Source organism: Staurois parvus, unplaced genomic scaffold (genome assembly GCF_062004578.1).
Source record: "Staurois parvus isolate SC_StPar_1 unplaced genomic scaffold, SC_StPar_1.0 ptg000130l, whole genome shotgun sequence".
Lineage (NCBI taxonomy): Eukaryota > Metazoa > Chordata > Amphibia > Anura > Ranidae > Staurois > Staurois parvus.
In genome coordinates this window covers 2847806-2870932 of record NW_028317926.1, presented here as the reverse complement: position 1 = coordinate 2870932, position 23127 = coordinate 2847806, and the positions used below count along the sequence as shown (strand labels likewise).

Sequence of the window (23127 nt, the reverse complement as noted above, 5' to 3'; positions counted from 1 at the left end):
GGCTATCACATAGGACAGGTAGCACAGAGCAGGACTGCTTTTGGTCCTTGCTTCCACATAATGATGCTGAAAGCAGACACCTTGCAGCTCCTTAGTACTTTGTAACATCTGCTATAATAAAGTATCACAAATCTACTGATGCAGAGTGATGTAGAACAGGGTGACAGATCAGGACTGCCTTTGGACCTTGCTTACCCTTGGTAATGTTGAGATCAGACACCTTGCAACTCCTTAATACTTTCTAACATCTGCTACAATCAATTAGCAGTGATCTGCTGGTTCAGAGTGACACAGGACAGGGATGACAGATCAGGACTGCCTTTGGTGCTTGCTTCCATTGATGATGCTGATGACAGACACTCTGATGCTCATTAATACTTTTTAATATCTACTGAAATAGATTATAAAGGATCTTATCATGGAGACTGACACAGGACAGGGATGGCAGATTAGGACTGGTTTATGCCTAATGTTGAGATCAGTCACCTTGCAGCTTCTTATTACATTCTAACATCTGCTATAATGATCAGAGATCTGCTGGTTCAGAGTTATATAGGACAGGTATAAAAGATCAGGACTGCCTTTGTACCTTGCTTACCCTTGGTAATGTTGAGATCAGACACTTTGAAACTCCTTAATACTTTCTAACATCTGCTATGATAAATGATTAGAGATCTGCTGGTTCAGAGTGATATAGGACATGGATACAAAATCAGGACTGCATTTGGACCTTGCTTACCCTTGGTAATATTGAGATGAGACACATTGCAACTCCTTAATACTTTCTAACATCTGCTATAATAAACAATCAGAGATCTGCTGGTTCAGAGTGACACAGGACAGGGATGACAGATCAGGACTCCCTTTGGTTCTTGCTTCCCCCTGGTGATGCTGAGAGCAGAGACTTTGCAGCTTCCTAATACATTCCACCATCTGCTATAACAGGCTTTCAGGGATCTGATCCTGGAGACTGGCACAGGACAAAGATGACACATCAGGGCTGTCTTTGGTCTTTGCTTTCCCTTGGTGATGCTGTAGGTAGACACCTTGGTGCTTGTTAGCATCTGTTATAACAGGCTATCAAAGATCTACTGGTGCAGAGTGAAACAGGACAGGGATAAAAGATCAGGACTGAAATAGGTCCTTACTTCCCCTTGATGATGCTAAGGACAGACACCTTGCAGCTCCTTCATACTTTTTAATATCTGATGTAATAGATTATTGGAGATCTGCTCATGCAGAGTGACACAGGACAGAGGTGACAGATCAGGGCTGCATTTGGTACTTGCTTCCACTTGTTGATGCTGATAGCAGACACCTTGCAGCTCCTTAATGCTTTTTAATATCTGCTTTAATAGACTATCAGAGATCTGCTCCTGCAGAGTGACACAGGACAGGGATGACAGGGCTGCCTCTGGTCTTTGCTTCCCCTTGGTGATGTTGTGGACACACACCTTGCAGCTTCCCAATGCTTTCTAACATCTGCTATAATAGATTATGAGAGATCTACTGGTTCAATGAGACACAGGACAAGGATGGCAGATCAGGGCTGCCCTTAGTCCTTTTGATGCTGAGGACAGACAGATTTAGCTGCTCGCTCCTTAATACGTTCTAATATCTGTTATACCAGACTACCAAAGATCTGTAAATTGACACAGGACAGGGATGACAGGTCAGGACTGCTTTTGGACCTTGCTTTCTCTTGGTGATGCTGAAGTAGACTCACCTTTCAGCTCCTTAATACTTCAACATATGCTATAATAGGCTATCACAGACCTGCCCATGCAATAACTGACACAGGACAAGGATGCCAGATAAGGGCTGCCTTGGGTCCTTACTTATCCTTGGTGATGCTGAGGACAGACATACTGCAGCTTCTTAATACTTTCTAACATCTGCTGTGATAGGCTCTTTCTATAAGCAAGAGACAAAGCAGAAGTACTTTATAAGCAGAAATTTCTCCGTTTACATGCTTGCATTGTGAACTATTTAAGTGAGCATTTAATTTTGGTAACCATCCTGATTGTGGCTGACTTGCTTTTCTTACTTACAATGATAATGTATAACTGTAACCTGCAATCTGAGTGATCACTGCAACAGATTACAGAAACTACCTAAAACACAAAACAAATGGGCAAATCAAAAACAGATAGATACATGGAGTAAAGTCACTGTACCTTCTAATGGGAATTTTCATCCACCTCCACAGCTGTAAAACTTTGCTGCTTGTTAGCAAGCAGGTTGTATTGACAACCACTTGTACAGCAAATAAGCAAATAAAAAAATTATGGCACAGGGGCTGATTTAATAAAACAGACGGAAAGGAGATGATAGAAAAAGTGGAGTTGTTGCTCAGAGTCAGCAATCACCTCTAATTTTATCTAAAATTTAAGCAGGAATTCTTACTTTTGTTATTCTCTTTTCTCCAGTTCTATTGAATTAGCCTGTGTTGGATTTTACTGTCATTAAACATGTGTTTAGTTTACAGAATACATAAGTGTACATTTGTTTAGTTTATATAATATATAATAAATATTTATAAGTTTTATATTACAAAACATGTAATAAATATTAATTTGTTAAATTTACATATATAATAAATATACATTAGTTTAATTTATATTAAACATATTACATATACATTTGTTTAGTTTATATTATACGTACTTTAAAAAAAATATATATATATATGTATATACTGTATATATATATATATATATTTATATTTATTTATTTCTAATTATTTCCAGTTATTTCTATAGGGCATATATATATATATATATATATATATATATATATATATATATATTTGCCCTACAGAAATAACTGGAAATAATTAGAAATTAATAAATATATAAAATGTATATACATATACTGTATGTATGTATATATATATTTATATATATATATATATATATATATATATATATATATATACATACAGTATATGTATATACATTTTTTTATTTATTTTTTGGCATAAAACATAATAAAAATATAAGTTTGTTTCCTTTACATGACATAATAAAATACACTTGTTTTGTTCACATTTCATTTACAATAATGCTTAAAGTCAGCAAATGACAGAGAAAGAGAGAAATATACATACAGTTTAACAGCAAGTGACAACACTTTTTGTTAGCTGGGATGCACTATAGAACTACAAGTATGTTTTGACAGCAAAATATTGTTATCTGAATGAATTCAGATTTTAGCTAGCCTTATACAGACAGTAACATGATTTCAGAAAGCAACTAAGCTTTTTCATGATATGATGGAAGAAGCTCAAAGTTAACATATTGAGGTCACTGGGAAGCATACTATGAATCTTTGTGTAGCCAATAAAATACAATGCCATATTACTAGCCGAATACAGCGATCAATTTTGAAGGTACAGTAGCTATGGGACATGAGGTATGCATAAATATGTATCGAAATGATGATATTTATTTAAAATGTATGTGCAAATATCTGTTTTGGATGGTTTAAAAACAAAACACTGGAACACATAAAACTAAAATGTGGTGCAGTGACCTGTAGCAACCAGACCCCTTGCTGCTGATAAAACCTGACTGGTTAATATTGGCAGCTGTACCACCTTTTGTTCTTTTTTTGCTAAATTTTATGCAAATTAGCCCTATTATATTGGTTACTTTGATCCTCATATATTGGGAAGAATTACAGGGTTTCTTTTTAAAAATGCAATGAGAAACAATATAACCCATAATATTTTACTAAATAATGTCTTGAAACTGCACAGTGGTCATCTACATTCTCCATTTCCTTGTACATATCACAGACTTGGTGTGTATCATGTACCTTCCTTGTGGTGATGTAAAATAATTTTTTTCTGATATTCAGGAGAAATTAATTTATTCACTTATTTATTTATTACAGGTACTTATAAAGGGCTGACAATTTACCCAGAAATTACATATTGCACATTCACATCAGCCCCTGCCTTCAAGTCACTTATAATCTAAGGTTCATATCTCGCATTCATACATACATATACTGGGGCCAATTTAGACAGGAGCCAAATAGCCTACTAGCCAGTCTAAGCTCTAAAATTTATTTACATTTCCTCCATATTATTTCTTTACTTTTTAGTTATGTGCACTGATTTCAGGATATTGGAGGTGATGAATACTTCTCATCATTTGAGAATTGGCAATATTAGCACTGAAATGTAATGGATATCGATGCACCAATTCTTTAATAAATAAGCATTAACCAACTATATTATCCTTTTTGTTTATTATTTTTTGTCTGTCTGGCCATCTATCTAATGATTCATCCATTTAGACATCTATCCATCCAGTTACATTATCTATCTATCTATCTATCTATCTATCTATCTATCTATCTATCTATCTATCTGTCTATCTATCCATCTCTCTATTTTTGTGTGCACCCCTTTTTTAAGCAATGAAAAGCATATAAAAACAGACATTTTTAGCCATATTGTTAGTTGTACTAAATATATAAAAATATCTGTTGTCGACTGTATGTTACTGTGGGTTTGTACTTCTGTGCCATGATAATATATAACCCTCTTACCATATTGTGTGTTATTTCTATTGTTCCAGAATTGGATTGTCATCACTTACTTACCATTAGTTATCCTATTAATATAATGTTTTTTTGATCTAGTGTATGCATACAGTATTTTTTAGAGTAAATTTAATGTGACTTTTAAAAAAAAAATCTGGGTTTTTCTGAACAGTGCAAATCTTTGATCTTTGTGTTACTGATTCTCAAGCAACACATACTGATGGGAAAGCTAAATCATGTCAATATGTTGGTAAATATAATATGCAATTATGTAAAAAATTAAACCAAGTAACAAGGAATGTAATTCATCTCTCCTTTAGCTATGTACAGTGGAATATGCATCTGTGTACTACTTGCAGTGCTGTCTGCAAGTTCCACGGGACAGCAAACAGTGGGCTCTATGAATGAAGACACTGGGGTCCGTGAAATAGAACAGCAGAACATATTACAGCACCCACGACATATCCGTGCCTCCTCTTCAGGCCAGTTAAAGTCCCTCCAGCGCATTGATGGAAATGGTGACCAAAAAGCCATTTTTGGAGCAATGTTGGCTAAATATCTGCAGACCAGGAAAGGTAAGATGAGACTTTTTGTGTCATATTCCACAAATTTACCTAGCTCACGCTGTTTTCATGTGAAAAGAAATTTCCCTCCAGTGGCATAAATGAGGATAACAGCACAAATCAAGAACAGTGGTTTACCACTATTGTTATTCATATCCAGCAGAAGTCATCTTTAACAAAAAAAAAGATGAACTATAGAGTTTCATACCTAGAAAGCTTCAGAAAAGGAGGAAATACAAATACATACCATACAATCTAACCTCTTTGATCTATAACAGTTTTGTATTGGTCTAAAGGCTCCAATATTCAGTAAGAGGTGTTTGGGGTGGTTTAAAGTGTGTGGTTAAATGGAAATATTAATATACAAGTAGATACACAATACTGTTTTATATTTTTGTTTTCTTTTGGTATGCCAGTCAGTAAATTTCCGTTTTGCACCATGGAGATTTCCATGACCAAATGCCAAATAAATTGTCTACATGCAGGGTAACGGTGTCATAAATAAGCCATACTAAACATACCAGCCAGAGAGCTACTTACCAGTTACAGTTGGTTGGTGTACATGTGCAGTTTTCAAACACAGTCTTCTTGACAAAGGCTGTTAATTAAAAAATCAAATATAATTTTGGGATTTTTACACTCTAAGCCTTAACAGCTATTCAGATATATCATACAAATGCGTAGTATATCAGATGAACTATGTAAACACTAATATGCAGTAGCTGAGTGAGATCTCTGTTACCTTGCAGTTGTCTCCCATGTCATTGGCTCATTCATTGAAATGTAAAGGTCATTAATTATGTTTTTCCTAAAAAAACATACAAAAAACATACAACTACATTTTTCCATGGTAAAAAAAAAAACCATACAACTACATTTTTTCATGGTAAAAAAAACCCCATACAACTACATTTTTCCATGGTAAAAAGGACAAAATGTGTTATATGTTTATATGGCAGTCACATAATGGCTTTTTTATGTCTATTGCAGCAAAAATGTGTGACATGCAAGGAACCTATCAAAACTTAGCTTCAGGCTATCCCTTCAGTTAAAATAAATGTCAAAACATACAAGTAAACGTGGCCAAAATTCCATCACTCTCAGTTCATTTTTAACTGTTGGTTTTTGTATGTAGCTGGACTGCAGTGATGAAAAAATACTTGCTGTGGACTATCTCATTACCAGCTTCCCTCATTACCATCTAACCTTATTTTCATTTTGTTTTATTTTTGGTCTTTGTTTTTAGCAGTTCTCTTCACTGCTATTCCACTGAACTGACCAATGTCTTCATGGAAGTGTACACCTCTACCTGTATACCTATTTTTTAAAATGATGTTTTATTTCTAATTCAGCCCCCATCTTCATTAATGTCTTAGATACTGTACCAGTAAGGTCTTCTACAACTGGGAGTTTCTGGTGATCCCACCAACCATGTTTCAGCACCTCCTGTTGCATTCTTCATAAGATTAAAGGAAATTTAAAAATCTGATAAGGAGCATGAGAACTTCCCCCCCCTCCCTTCACCCATAATGAACACAAATGGTGGGCAGACTGGAGAAGTCAAGCATTAAAATATCCCTGGAAGATAAATTAAATTGTCAAATTGTTTAAATCTTCATCATCTACCAAAAACTGAAATATCCTATTTGGATAAACTGATATTTTTAGTTGTTGTCCTACATGACTAAGGACATTTATGTACTGTAGATTTCCTAAGGATTCCAACATGTAAAAAACAGTGTAGACTTGCAGATGCAGAGATGAAGAAGCCCAATGCATTCTCATTAAGAAGAGCCTCACGTCTCCATTTTTCTAAACAAATACAAACACAGATTTGCTATGTGCTTCTACCCTTTTGAATCCTATCTGATCCTTAATTCTCCAATGTCTAGAATATCCTTTCTCATGAAGTAAATAGAACTATTTTTGCACTCTGTCTTTAGTGAAGCATAAAAAAAAAACAATCCAACTCACCTTGAAACATCCTCCTTTATTAACAATACAGCTAAAACATGTCTTGAATAACTGTTCAGGTGTATTAACTGCAGTTTTTTATTCAGTTTTACTGCTAGATCTAGACTTGTCTACAGTCCCTCAGCACCAATGTCAATGAAAATTTAGATAATTATTGCTTAATGTGTTTAAGCCAAGCAGGAGCTTTCAATTTCACCTTATCATCTCCAATCTAAGACCACTAATCTTAGTGGCAGTGGTGGAAGGAAGTCAGATGTGACGTCCCTTTAACCTAGAGCTAGACTCAACTATTTCTTGGGATTTACAAAGATATGACAGATGACCAAAATTTGCCAATGAGTCTTTTCTGCTTGGATGTACAGGCATACTATATGCATCCATATATAATGATGAGATAAATCAGCCCTCTCCTTTCTTCAACTTTCACCCTCTAATGTGTAGCAGTTCTACTTTAGGCCTTTACTGGATGTTCTGACTTTTAACATTATCACAAAGGATAAGCATGGAAACCATGCAAATATTTCCATTACTTGCACTAGCAACCTTCTGTTGGTCCCTGTTGAAAACATCATCTAAAAACTTTTAAGCCAAAATGACTAATTAATTTACCAGTTTCATGTTTCCAACAACCTATGAACCTTATCCTGAGGTATCCTAGTGGATGCAGCACTAAACTGATTTTTGAGACATTGGAGTTGATATAATGAGGGCAAAAAGGCTGTTCACAAGGACTTTTTCCCACCCCCATGTTTAGCCAGGCTTGGGAAGGGGTAGAGTCCCAAAACACATCACCTAGTACCATTTCCAGAAGTACTTCTCTCCCCAAGGCCACCAAGAAAATTGAGGATGTTGCATGCTTCTTGATGTGGGTTCTGTATTAGAGGTGCTATTGCTGTCTGACATGTTCATCACTGATACTGGATTGTTAGGCTTAATGCTGCTGCTGAATCCCGATTGCCTATTATGTGCTTTGTGCTTTCCAAACATCACTGTACTGTAAGTGTTTTAAGCTAAGTACTATTAAAATCCACCATTATTGCTCAAGGGTTGGGTCCTCTGTTCTCTATTTCTTTCTCAAGTGCTGGATCTCTCTGATCATCAGGAGCTGCAGGGCAAAATGCATTTCCCAATCCCTCCTCCATCTTTGGATCTATCTATGATTTTTTTTGTGAACTGATCAGTCCCTTGATCATAAACTACTGTGCATTGCTTTTATTGTTTTACTAAATGTAATAACTATATGTCAGTCTAGAGATTAAAAAAAAGTTTTCTAATAAAAAAAAGTAATGACATTTCTTCCCCCTTTCTAAATAGACCCATTGTCAGGGTCTAGGATCAGGGAGACGTATCAGTGGATGTAGCAGTGGATGTAGCAGTAGAGAGGTTCATGAGTAATTACCTGAAAATTTACAAGCAGATCCCCCCAGTGGAACAGACTCATCTGAGGCATGGGTTCTAAGCACTAACTGGTCTTCAACAGAGCTCTTGATGGTGGAGATGCTTTTCGTTGCATGCTAATGCATGGTCATGGCCCTTTGGATTGCCAAGAAGGGGGTCAGGTAACAGATGAAGCAGATAAGGAACAAGCAGAAGCATAGTCGATGAACAAGCCAAAAAGTCAGTAACAAGTAGTAGCTGGATGGGATCAGATGGAAGCATAGTTGATGAAAAAGCCAAGGGTCGATAAAGAATGGTAATGATGGACAGCAGCAGGTATGCAAGGAGCAAGATATTGGTTGGAGAGAGTACAAGAATCTGGAAAAAAGGAAGTACAAAGACGTGGCTTAAATCAGGAAGCTCATGGGAGGAGCAAAGCGTTCAAGGTTCACCAGAAACAAGATACAAAGCAAGGTTTTACAAAGGATCAATCAGGTTGCTGTCCAGCATCTGGCAAAGCAAGAAGAGCTACAGCTAGATACCACAGAGGTCCTAGTTTCATATCTGGACCCTGATGCCCTTATTATTACCTTTATGTTATGTACCACCTTCATCAGTTGATACCTTTATCTTCAAAACTGCTTATCGTCCCACTCATATGCTAATTTTTTCACCTCTAAATCTCATGCTTATGGTGGCAGTGACCTGAAAAACTATTTAACAACAACCTGTCAGAGGGATTTAAGTCCATCCATCTCTGGGGGCTCCCCTATCCCCAGCCCCCCCCCCCCCAAACACACACAAACTCTAGTTAATTTATTGATGGTTTTAAAAAAAAGAGAATGTCCTTAAGGCCATTGTCACATGATACTACAAGCCCAAGTGTTGTCTCCTCTTCAGTTTACATGAATCAGGATCCATCTTTAGGTGTCCATGTCATTGCATGGGTGATGTGGACACTTCCAGTCTAGTGGCGGAGATCTCTCAGGATCCAGAAGAAAAGTGATATCAGCACAGGGGGACTGTTGGGGACCAGTGAGCATGAACATATCTACAGCCCTGGCTTAGTGGTCTCCTCCACTTGGAAATGGTGACAAAAGAGGACGCAGACAGCAGACCTAAGTGAATTTACCTCTCAAGGTAAGAATAAAAATACATGCAGGAGGAGTTAGAGGGGAGTGGGAGGGAAGAGAGACTGGTGATTCATATTTTGCTCTGAGGTGGACTTTAAAGTAGATCTAAACCCAACATCTAAAAACTTCAGTCTGTAATTTCACAACTTGTTTCAAACATGTTAAATAGCCAGTTTTCATTAAAAGAACACCTATTGATCTTGCCATGAAGACCCTTATTCAAGAACTTCCTGTTATAGGGTGACCATTGTCTCCCAGTTGTGTTCCTGTGCTGTGATCCTGTCACATGCTCACTAATGGAGACTACAAATGACCCACAACTGTCCTGAGCAATGATGAGCAGCTGATGTTTGAGCAAGTGCATGTAGACATGACGTGAAAGAATAAAAAAGATTGGAGGGGAGCAGCAGCACCAATATGCAGAAAAGCATAGAAGAGGGTGAAAACAGTTTTTTTTAGAAAAAAAAAAACATAGGGCAGTTTTGTGTTACTATCAGTGCTTCAGTTAAGGTTTCAATCAACTTGTAATCTTTGAGTGCAAAAATATGGAAGCTACCATTGGTGACTTTACATGTATGGGTCCTAGGCCTCTCATCCTGATCATAACCTGGGCAGAGATGGGACCAATCAGTACACTACTAGGCAGTGAAACTAGCATCATAAAAATAGACAAAGAATTCTCACTTTTTTAAAAGCAAGTCAGCGATGACAGATCCAATATTTCATTTTCACACAAAACTTCACATAATGACATAAAGGGTTATTTACTAAAACTGTATGGTGTAAAATCTGGTGCAGCTCTGCATAATAACCAATCAGCTACCAGGTCTTATTGCCAAAGCTTTACTGAACAAGCTGAAGTTAGAAGCTGATTGGCTACCATGCACCAAAATTCTGAGTGCTCCAGTTTTAGTAAATCTCTCTCTATATAGTTTCTAAATATGTCCCATAGTGTACCCCCTCCATTTAGTAACTTCTTTTTGAATTTTGGTATTCAGCCATAAAATGTGATGAACATACAAGGAAGTACAAGTAGACTGATTATTCATTTATTGTGAATGTCCTTCGGTAAAGCATGTCATTAAAATATGATGAGGTTTAGTAGAAGTTACAGCATTCATTCTTAATTCATGCTCAATTCCTTAGTGGTCGAAGTCATCAGAGCTGAAATGGTGAGGATGGAGATGATAGTGCATACTGATATTGTCTTTTTTATTCAAAGATTGTTACATGATAAAAATGTATTAATTATCAGAAATGAGTAGATGTGCTATAGCCCGAGGAAGAAATGCCATTCTCACTAGGATTTTGTTTAAAGGTACTGCTTTTCAAATATTTTCTCTCAAGAAACCGTCAGGGCTTTTAGCAAGAAATATTAATTACATGAATGTGTTCATCCCTACTCAACTCATTTTTTTTATAGAAGACAGCATCAGATCCATTCCCTTTTAAATGCATCCTTTGCAAATGTCCAACAAGTTGAAATATTTAGTAAAGTATATGTGACAATGTTGATATAATAACTCATCATAGTAATGTAAAGACTTTCATAGAATATTTTCTATACGTTTTCTATTCATAGAAAGGTCCTTTAAAAGAAAGGGCAATTATTAAAGATTAATGTAGTTTATTTAAATAAAAGTTTTACTTTTCATGAAAGCCCCAAATGATTCCTTTATAATCTAAATTTTAGTTTATAGCATATATGAACCCTCACCTTGTAAAACAACCCATTCCGTTTAAAATAGAAATGAAAGACAATACATTTTTATACATATAAAAAACATTATAAATACACTCTGTTCTCAACTTCATAAGGAACTTAGAGAACTAGGGGAGGAGAAACAGCAGGACACCACTGGTCAGAATGGCTGTGCAGGGGGGAAGGCGTGTCAAGGCAAGTCTTATCATTGAAGGAGAGCACAACGAATTCCCAGCACACTACAGAAAGCTGACCACATTATGCTCTTATGCCTGGTGTGGTCAGTTTTAACCGCTTTAGCACCACCCCATAGCAGAAATACTGCTACAGGGTGGCAGCTGTAAAATCACGTATCTATACGTGATTTAGCATTTCTGGGTAGGGTGCACACAAGCACACGCCATTTGCGGCCTTGGCTGTCAAGGCTTTTGCATGGCTGTGTATAGCATAGCTATGCAAAGCAGTGTGCTTACAGTGAAGCACTAACACAGCACACCGTTATAGATGGCACACAGCACAGGTAACCCTTTCATCTCCCCACATGTTAACCCCTTCCTGCCCAATGCCATTAGTAAAGTGTCAGTGCTTTTTATTAGCACTGATCATTGTATTGGTGTCACTGGGGATGTCAGTGACACCAAGTCAGTTCCCCCCAGTGTCAGTATGTCACCCGCAGTACCGCAGTCCCGCAGTCCCGCTATAAGTCACTGATTACCCATTACTAGTAAAAATTAAAAAAAAAAAAAGGCCAGTACCGCCATTTGTAAACGCTACAATTTTCATGTAAACCAATTAAGTTGCACATATTGTGATTTTTTAGCAAAGGCATGTACCAGAATAAATTTTGGCCTACATTTATGACGCAATTAGATTTTTAAAAATTTTTTACTGGACATAATAGCAAAAAGCCCAAATATAGTTTTTTCTTAAAATTGTCAGTCTTTTTTTTTTTATATATAGCGCAAAAAATAAAAACTGCACAGGCAATCCAATACCACCGAAAGAAAGCTCTATTCGTGGGGAAAAAAAGGACTTAAATTTCATTTGGGTGCAGCATTGCAATACCAAGCAATTGTCAGTTAAAATAACACAGAGCTGTAACACAAAAAATGTCCTGGTCAGGAAGAGGGGTAAATCCTCTGGAGGGCAAGTAGGCAGTTTACCACAAGGCAAACAAGGCATTTGACTAGAGCGGAATTTTGCAGGGGGGACAGCACTGCCGCTTGGAAGAAGGGACACATGCGGCATGAGGACCTGGTATTTTCCAAGAGATGCTGTGGGTTGCATGACGGTATGCACAGCCCAACTCTCATTCTTGGGGATATGCAGAGCTGTGAAGGCGAGTATCTTAATCTCTCTCGCCATTGGAGATGGTGGCTAGTGTATGTGGGGCAGTGGTAGTGGCAGGGGTTTCTTGGTCAATGTCAGGCTCTTTCTGCGGGGGGGGAGTTAATTTTTGTGCTGCCTAGGGCAGCAAAAGACCTAAATGCACCACTGCAAGTAGGTAATAGGAAAGCAGGGGGACTGGCATGGACACTAGGGATTTCACACAAAGGAAGCAATAAAAAAGAGAATAGGATGCTTTTTTATACACGGTACAGTAGGCACTTGTCAGGAATAGTAAATAATGGGTTTGCATACTCTTTAAAAGCAGTTCTACAAATCTTCATATTATTCAGCCCCAGTGCAAAGTGGACTCCAGCCAAAACTATGTTGTGTTTAAAAGCTCTGTCAGGCTTTAATTAACGTGTCGTGGAGATTAGCACTCACTTCTTATCCACTTGTCACCAATCAAGAAAGAGGGAAAATCCAAAATAAACTAGTTTCCCTGGTTGCCAGGTATTTTAAGTTAATTCTAACTACAACTGGGGCCACCATGGAGGTCTGCATATACATGCACATAAAGGACTATTTAAAAAGCATTCATTGTACGCATTTCAGAAGCATTAGTGCTAGCTGAACAAAATCTTACTGTAATTTTTCTAAAAGATTAATGCCTGTGTCATTGCTGTCATCAAGTGGCCAAATGGAGTATAGTTTTCTGAAATGCCTCAATAAAAAAACTATTCCACATTTTTGCCACTGGATGAAGCTGATGATACCAGAATCAATCTTAGAAAATCCTGTTGACATTTCATTCAGCTTGTTCAAATGCTTCTGACATTCCTGCAACTAATGTTTAATAAACCCTTAAGTGTTGCTTGGTTTTAATATTGATGCCTTCCATATTCTCAGAGTAAACTAAAATCAGGGGCGGACTGACAACTCATGGGGCTCCCGGGCAATAGGGGATCATGGGGCCCCTGTGTCCTTGCCCAAACTCAAAAAAGCCTATGAAAAAGGTACCAGGGGCATTTCATGGAGCCCCCTACTGACCCCAGGCCCTCGGGCAGTGCCCGAGTTTCCAAATGGTCAGTCCACCCCTGACTACAATGCATATGCACTACATTAACCCCTTCATGACCAGAAGGGATTTAACACTGTATTTAACCCAAAACTAAAAGTGTAATATATTGCAGCTTACCAATCATTAGATGTGGTGGCTGCATTGTTTTTTTTAGGCTTTTTCCCTTTGTTTTTTACCTGGTGATCTGGCCAGTAACACACCTCCTTTATTAGCGAGCCCCTACTCTGGGTGAAGGAGCACAGGGGGCATCTTTGGACAGCAGCATTGTCAGTCTGCGGGGAGGGGAGTGTTCAATGTACTAGCATGTGTCTTTTGGAATTTACTAATTTTGTTACACAGCCATTACTTTGATAGGGTTTAGGAAACCTAGTTTAATGTAATGACTGTGGTCAATTTACCTGCAATGACTGCAAAACCTGCATTGCAACGAGCATAACACGTCATTATGAATAGTGAAAGAATGGAAATCTATTGGTAGTAACCATAAACTCCAACAGTGTAAGGCCCATGAAATATAATTTTAAAAAATCGATAGAGTCATGTTGTTTGTTGTTTAACTATACAAAGTGAAAGTGTAATATTGTAGAGCAGGGGTGCTCAACCTTTTGAAGAGGGCCTCTTAAGTGGTTTGGTAACCGGTTGCAGGACACAATGAAGTGAAATGGTTCAGAATTAGAATTTTTTATTTTGAATAGTATAATGAACTTCTTCCTTCTGCAGCCCCTGCATGCTGGCAGGAGGGAGAGGAGGAGAAGCTGGAGTTCAATGTTTTCAGGAGGAAAATGGAGAGGATCATAGTTACATAGTTTGGCTGAAAAAAGACAAAAGTCCATCCAGTTCAACCATCAAAAAAAACAGCAAAGCACGATCCAATTTGCTCCTGCAGGGAAAAAAAATCCTTCCTGATCCCCCGAGAGGCAATCGGATATTCCCTGGATCAACTTTACCTATAAATGTTAGTATCCAGTTATATTCTGTGTATCAAGAAAGAATCCAGGCCTTTTTTAAAGCAATCTACTAAGCTGGCCAGAACCAACTCTTGAGGGAGTCTATTCCACATTTTCACAGCTCTCACAGTGAAGAAACCTTTCCGTGTTTGGAGATTAAATTTCTTTTCTTCCAATCGTAAAGAGTGCCCACTTGTCCTCTGGGATGACCTCAGGGTGAATAACTCTACACCGAGTTCACTCTATGAACCACTGATATATTTATACATGTTGATCATATCCCCCCTTAATCTCCTCTTCTCAAGAGAGAATAAATTCAGTTCCTCTAATCATTCCTCAGTTTCTATATATGCAACCCCCGTCATCCCTTCTGTCCAAATGTAAAACAGAATGTGACTTAGAAGCCACATGGGATACGGGATGGTGTCGCCATTGAGACTGCTGATGCTGCATCAGTGGTTGGGGGGATGTAGTAAAAACACGTCTCAACTTATGGGGTCTTACAGCCCACTCAAACCACAAATCTAAACAAACCCTTACTGTCCTGAGCCATATAAGGTTGCTTTTACACTGATGTGCTGTGGTTTACCCTCACCGCGGGTGCACCTTCGGCTTTTCTGCGAGTTAACTTTGCCATAGACTTCTATTATACCTTGCAGGTGTGATAGAATTTCTGAAAGTGCACCAAAACTTGTGCATTCAGTTTAGGTTGAGGTCTCTGAGGGCCACATGTGGCCTGCAGGCCATGGGAGGAGCACCCCTGTTCTAGAGTTTGATTTGACAAACCTATTGAAAAGAGTGAACTTGATGAATCCCATATCCTAAGTAGGATGGGCCTGTTCTTTTACAAGTTTTTTTCAGCAAAGCTGAGGGGAAGCTACCATTGGCCTACAGTTGCATTTAAACTAAGCACCAGTTTTGAAAGCTGCACTGTGCTATTCAAACTACTGGACCAGTTGGCTGCATGATATATTTGATTACTAGTGTGATCTTAACCTTTATTAGGGTAAACTTTTCCTTACTCAACTCCTATTCTTCTGTGTAAATTTATAATAGTAGTGATAAATACACTTGCCCTTTCAGTTCTCTGCATTCCCTGGGCAAAACAACTAAACCAAAAGCAGCAAATGAATTCAGTGGCCTCGTTTATTAAATGTTTTCCCGTGGTACATTATAGGACCCAAAAGGAAAAAACTATTCATTGTGAGATATCCTTACAGCTAATTAATTATGACACATAGGGGACCTGCGTTGACATGGATCAGTATCCTTGTGGCTCACCCCTAACAACCTATGGATTCTAAGTACACAGGCTGTCCTCAGGGCATTATTTGGAAAAGGCTTATTAGGAAAATGGAGACTAAAAAATCTAGGAGCTGGTAATGAAAAAACAGTTGAGACACAATGTATAGGTTAAATGCACAGTGTATTAAAGTACCGAACGGCTAATTACTCAAAATGAGTATTATATAGATACTTACACTTACTACCTACAGTAGTTATTTAAGGTGGTCAGTTAAACAACACAAGGGTTAGATCTTATAAATAACTACAGTTGCTCTAGGTAGCTGGATTCAGAGGTATGGTTGGTTTTGTTTCAGGTTTTGATCTATATCGTATATTTATTCTGCAACATTCAAATGTGTTTACGTGTACAGTATAATTAAAAGCTCTCATCATGGAATTCATAGGCATTCATGGTGTTTTTCCATATTTTACTTTCAGGTTTAAAACATAACTATTTAAAAATATTTTATTTTTTCTAGGTATATATATAAGATATTGCATAGAAATATTTCATATCTACATTTTTGGAGCCAAAAGGTGGCAAGTGGTTTATTTTTTCTAATAGCTGATTTAGTTGTGATCACAGACCTAATATCTGTATCTTAGATTATGAGACCCGTAGTTGGATGAGTCACAATTTCTCAAGAGCAGCCAGAAAGTGCAGAACTAGTGCTGGGCTTTCCTAGTAGACAGCCCAGCATCAACTGCACACACTTAGGTGTCTTTTTATACAAAATTTGCTTCGTGACTATCTCAGCATTTGTGCAAAAGTCATGAAAAATACCCAAAATGTTTGAATGTGTGAAATAGCAGTTTCTATTTGTTACCTCTCCCAAGACAAATGTAGCATTTCCTAACATTTAATCCTAAAAAAATAAAAATTCCTGAGAACATTCAATAATTCAATCATTCAAATGTTAAAGAACATTTGACCAACAGAGACAATAGCCCAGCACTATAGGCTAAGAAAATTCAACCAGAAGAGAGATAATATGAGAGAGGCCCCTGCACTGTGTACTAAGTGTATGGGGATTCCTGTGCTCCGACAGAGCTACTGACAGTGTAATGAATCAATTTTCCTAAGAGAAAAAAATCCCTGAGAACATTCAATAATTCAATATTTCAAATGTTAAAGAACATTTGACCAACAGAGACAATAGCCTAACACTATAGGCTAGGAAAATTCAACCAGAAGAGAGATAAAATGAGAGAGGACCCTGCACTGTGTACTAAGTGTATTATTATTATTATTATACAGTATTTATAAAGCGCCAATAGTTCGCTCAGCGCTGTACATTACAAAGGGAGACAGAACATGTGACAGAACAATACCAATACAATGCAAAACATGAGGGGATCAAGGGCCCTGCTCTTTCGAGCTTACAATCTAGGAGATGTGTATAAGTGTATGGGGATTCCAGTGCTCCGACAGTGCTACTGACAGTGTAATGAATCAAATACTGCACAGAGTAAACTGCAATACAGAATTGATACCATACTGCAAAGACAAAATTCCATTGTTTGACAAATCTACCAAACAGAAACTCTTTCAAAGATAATCAGAAGATCACCTAAAGCTGGGGTGTCAAACTCAATTTCATTACGGCCCTCATCAGCATTATGGTCGTTTTCAGCGGGCCAGATGTATCTGTAAGACTAGATGTCCAGAGCACACCACCCCCCTTACATCAGATGTCAAGAGTGCATCACCATCCCTTACATCACAGTGCACCCCCTTATATGTGCTGCTGCCGGAAAAAAGCTGGGACAGAGCTGGGAAGCAGAAAGTGCAGGGTCTGGAGGAGGATCAGAGGAGGGGTGTAATCAGTTGCTGGAGTCTGCCAGATTCTGAGACCAGGGAAGAAGGATATGAGGAGGTGCTGGAGCTGCACAGAGAGGTGCAGGATCTGTGGGAGGAGTTCTCTCATCCTCCCTACTGCCAACTGCTGAGACGGAACGGGACGGGGCGGGGGTCAGAGTTGAGCCTCTCTGCAGCTGCAGTAGAGATGTGCAGTAGATCTGGATCTGTCTTGCTTTCTGCTGCTAACTGCTGAAACAAAGTGGGGGTGGAGATGAGGGGAGGTGCCACAGCTGCAGAAGAGAAGCAAGGGCCACATGAAATGGCCTGGTGGGCCACATTCAGCCCACAGGTCTTGTGTTTGACACATGTGACCTAAAGTAAATAATAGAGTTCCAACTCTGTAACATTATATCAATTCTGTATGGCAGTTCACTCTCTGCAGTAGCTGATTCATTACATTGTTGGTGGTGAGTACCAGAAAGTCCATACACTTTGTACACAGTGGAGAGGTCTCCCTCATATTATTTCCCCTTCTGTTAAACTGCTCTAAGCCTACAGTATTTAGCTATTTTCTATATTGGTTGAAAATTCTGGTTGAATGTTCCTAAGCAGGGGTGGACTGACCATTTGGAAACTCGGGCACTGCCCGAGGGCCCGGGGTCAGTAAGGGGCCCCATGAGATGCCCCTGGTACCTTTTTCATAGGCTTTTTTGAGTTTGGGCAAGGACACAGGGGCCCCATGATCCCCTATTGCCCAGAGTTCCCATGAGTTGTCAGTCCGCCCCTGTTCCTAAGGCTTTTTTCTATGAGGATCAATTGTTAGGAAATGATACACTGAAAGGCAACAAACACAAAGTACCCTTTAACATAAATTACAAAAATTAAAGGTATTATTCGTGACTTTTTTGTGCAAATACTGAGACATTTGCAAAGCAAACTTTTTTAAACATAGACCCCTTAAATCAATGGCCCAAACTTTTCTTTTTTAAGTTTTGGATTGGAGAAGGTTTAGAACACTCATCATGTGTTACTGATATCCAGAACACCAATAAAGAGACTTCCTCTCATTTTCTGTACTGGGGACAACTTTTTACCAGACAAGAAGGGAGGGTATATCTGTAGAAGGAAAACAGACACCAATTAAAAGTGGATGAAGCAAACAGAGTTTCTAATATTCCCCAATTTATAGTGCTGGTAAAGCTAACTGTTTTTTTTTTACCTTAATGAATTACTGCATTAAGGTATAAAACCCTTTAAAGCAGAGCTCCAGACAAATCTAAAAAAAAAATAGAAGTCAGCAGCTACAAAAACTGTAGCTGCTGACTTTTTAAAAAACAGCCACTCACCTGTCCTACGATCCAGCAGTGTGTTCACACCAGCCGGGTTCAACGGCCATCCTCTCTCCCCGGTACCTGGCTGTGACAGCTTGCGACTCCACAGCCGGGTGCCTGCTGCACAAGCAGCGCTGTGCCTTGTGAATGGTCCCGTAGTCTTCTGAGACCTGCCACATGTCCCTGAAGATTGCGGGGAACGAGGGGGGAAGAAAACTCCCACTTCTGATTGCCTAAGCAGTCGGAGCGGAAGAAAGAGCAGTACCTGTTAAAGTCGGGTACCCACTCCCCAAAGAAGCCAATTCCTCACGGGGAGTGGTGGACCAGTCCTTAAAATAAGAACAAATTGAAAAAAAATTATCTTTTTTTTTTCTTTGGTACTGTCACCAGTCAGTGTCCCTGATCACCGCCACACCAGTTATATGATGACGCTATACTGCACTGGTGACAGTATGTAAAAAAAAATAGTGAAAATGTTTTTTTAATTTGTAATTTTTTTGTCATAACTTTTTGGAAAATTAAAACTTCAAAAAACTCACCGTGCCTTTTATTAAATACCTTTTATTTTGCAAAAAGGGGTCATTTGGGGGGATATCTGTACTGTTATGACATTGTTGGGCCTCAAGAAATTAGATTGGCTGCCAGTACTTCAGAACTGATCAATTTTCAGATATATCCCATAGTTTGTGAACTCTATAACTTTCCTACAGACTAAATAATAAATACTCATTTGGGTTACTTTCCCCAAAGAAATGTAGCAGAATACATCTTGGCCTAAATTTATGAAGAACAATTATTTATTTGCAAACTTTTAAAACAGAAAGAAAGAAAAATGTTGGGGGAGGGGGGTTTCAAAATGTTCGGCCTTTTTTTGTTACTTTAGCAAAAAATAAAAACCCCAGTGGTGATTAAATACCACCAAAAGAAAGCTCTAGTTGTGTGAACAAAATGATAAAATTTTAGTTTGCGTACATGACCGCACAATTGTCATTCAAAGTGTGAGAGCACTGAAACCTGAAAATTGGCCTGGGCAGGAAGGGGGTAAAAGTGCCCAGTATTGAAGTGGTTAAAGAAGCATTTTTCCTTTGTTCTCTATTGTTGCTTAAAGAGTTTTCAGCCCTTCTCGTCTGGTGAAAAGGTTGTTCCCAGGGCAGTGAGTAAGGGGAAATCTCCTGGACAGAAGTGAAATTGGATAGGTGTTCTGATCTTTCCCCACTCTATGCAAAACTAAAAAAAAGGGAATAAAAAATGAAGTTTTACTTTAAGCATGAAAGTGTTAAGCAATAAAGCAAACCTCCAGTCAAAACCACCAAGGTAAAAATGAAAAGCCCAGTAAAAGACAAAATAACAAAACAAGCTTTTGCTGCAGTATTAGGTTTGGATCCAAGGATTTCTCCCTGCAGTACATTTTTCTGCCAATAGATGACCTCAGTCTGATGATCAGCATCCTTCATAGTATTTCCTTTGAGCACAGATCATCATGGACCGGGGCAGGTCCATGATAATCTGGAGCATCATTGTGCTGCTTCTCCTTCAGCAGCACAATGATGAGTTCATCTCTTTGCTCTGTGTCTTGTCAGTTCATGAACCAATTGGGTCCTCATGCTCCTTAGTCTCACACTCCAGGACAGCTAAAAAGAGATTGTGAGAGGCTCATAGCAGGTCAAATGCAGTTACGCTGCTTGTACTTACAAAATACATTTAATCATGTATTAATCACTGCAGAGCTGCATTCATTTGTGTGATTTATATATGCATGGAGCTCAGATTTAATGTTTGTAAAAATGCTTGTAAAATTATACAACTATTATTTTTTATGTCGTGTAGCATTCATTCCCCAAGGAAACTTCTAGTGCTCTTGTGGTTAAACTGTTCCATAGCCTCTATAAATTTGGAGCTAACTGAATTCATATGAAAAGCTTTTTGATGTAAAACTACAACAATTTTACTGCTGCATTATAAGGGCTCATGTACACTGCAGCTGATAAACTCACGTTTAGGAGCTGTTCAGCGTTTTTTTCAGCAACCCCTGAACTCACCCTAATGTTTTCCTATGTGTCCATGTACACATCTTCGATTACAGTTTTTTTTTTAATGCAGACGATTTTATCAGCGTTTCAAATGCAAAATGCTTGTAAATGCGGCTAAACGCGGCAAATCGCATTTATAAGTGTTTGCGTTTGAAAATTTTTTTTTCAACTCTTACAATTCCCGATTTTTCATCATGAAAAATTTATGCAAAGCGTTTTCAAGGTACTCAAATGGACAAAACACTGAACACAGGATGTTCCTACCAAGCTTATCACACATTGTAATGACCAATTCACACCTCAGACCTCTCTCACCCTTGGAAACAAAAGATATGTTAATGACCATTCACACCTCAAATTCCTCATGAAGACCCCCTGCCAGGTGGCCTTAAGGACTCACTCCACCAGACTTCTTTCCCACCCTTGGAAACAAAAGAATGTTAATGAGCAACTCACACCTAAGCTACTCTCAACACATACTGCTCTCTCTGCTTCTACTCTATGTATTTCTCTGAAACAGTCTGAAATAGTTAATAATTTGCCACTTTTCAGTGCATTCTGGGCATTTGGGAAGTTCTTCTGTGCTTATCGTTAAAAAACACTTCTAAACGCAAATGCGCATAAACGAGCATAAACACATTATGCAAACGCTGCTAAACAGACATTTTTTAACCTACATTTTCCAGCAGTTTCCATCGTTCAGAAGCGTCCCGTGTACATGGGGCCTTAGAACACAAGAGTGTAATTATAGCATTGCTTATCACATTGATCTTAGCAGTGAATTACATATGGGACCAAAGTCATAAACTGTATAGAAGGCTAAACGATTTTCTTAATACATTTAACTGGCATAGTTGTCCGCTTTGAATTATAAATACCTAACTAAATATTGTCCCAGGTGTAAGTTATAGCAAATGTAATGCAGCATAGTTAATGCAAACAGGGAAAATCAAAGATATACGCATAACCGTTTAGTGAATTTGAGAGTTTTACAGAAAAAAAAGTTGAATTTATTTCATCCAGAAACTACAGCAGATGATAATGCTGGATCAACAGCAGGCACTAGCAACAAAACCATATTTTATTTATGCATGTCAAATTCATTTAAAATACAGGGAATGCCATGCATCGCATTGACTAAAATAGTAGAGAGGCAAGGCGATGTATACAGCTGCCAGAAAAGCAACTCATTTATCTATATAGATCTCTTGAACAGTATGAAATATAATAATAATGTAAAATGTATTAACAATGTAGAACAAATCTCATAGGAATATGGGTGGGCAAGACACCAGGAAGACTAATTTTGTTTGAAGTTTACAAAGTGCATAGTTTGCTAGCTTGTTCACTTTTGCTATAAATTTTCTCTGATGTTCATTACCAGTTAAAGCACTTCCAGGCACCACGTATGTCAGCAGAACCTCTTACAAAACAGGGACATGATTTTGCAGTGAAGACTAGCCACTTGCACTGTCAACACTACAGCAGCAGGTCAAGACCTTCAGAGGAGGGTTTTCTTCATTCTACCTGTCTCTTTTACTCTTAGTCACCATGGGTCACTTTGCCATTGCTGGGAGGCTCTTTCTTAATATCTACCTGCTGTTTTCAGACTGGGGAACCATGAATGGATCATAACCATGTGGAGAAGCAAGAGCTCCTACACTTGCTTTTTACGAAAGCACATAAGTTTTAGTTTCTAAAACTCTGACATGCTGGCTAGTTTCTATCCAATTTGTCATTTTACACATTTATGCTTCTCTTTGCAACTCAATGCCACTTTTTCCAAGGTACAGAGGATGCTGACTGTCTGCACAAGATTGCCGGCACAGGGTGCTTTATCCCTTCTGCAGAGACAATGGACTGAGCTGTGTAGCCATTAAGACCCCATTCAAGAATAATTGTTAAGTAGGGAGACTTTCCCCAATGCCTCAAAGAAAAATGTATGCAGAAAATATTTCCAAAATGAAGGTAGAGTTGTGTTCAAAATAATAGCAGTCAGACATCACTAACCTGATCAATCA

General features: G+C 38.3%; 1 protein-coding gene across 4 annotated transcripts in view; it reads left to right on the top strand.

Annotated features, from left to right (window-relative positions):
* CCK (cholecystokinin) overlaps window positions 1-23127 on the top strand; it is a 38543-nt gene that overhangs the window by 2609 nt on the left and 12807 nt on the right. For all 4 annotated transcript variants that reach the window (XM_089672518.1, XM_089672519.1, XM_089672516.1 and 1 more), the window contains exon 2: window positions 4875-5129. In XM_089672518.1, the coding sequence (XP_089528644.1) occupies window positions 4877-5129 (253 nt within the window). In that variant the 5' untranslated portion in view covers window positions 4875-4876. The remainder of the gene's footprint in view (window positions 1-4874; window positions 5130-23127) is intronic.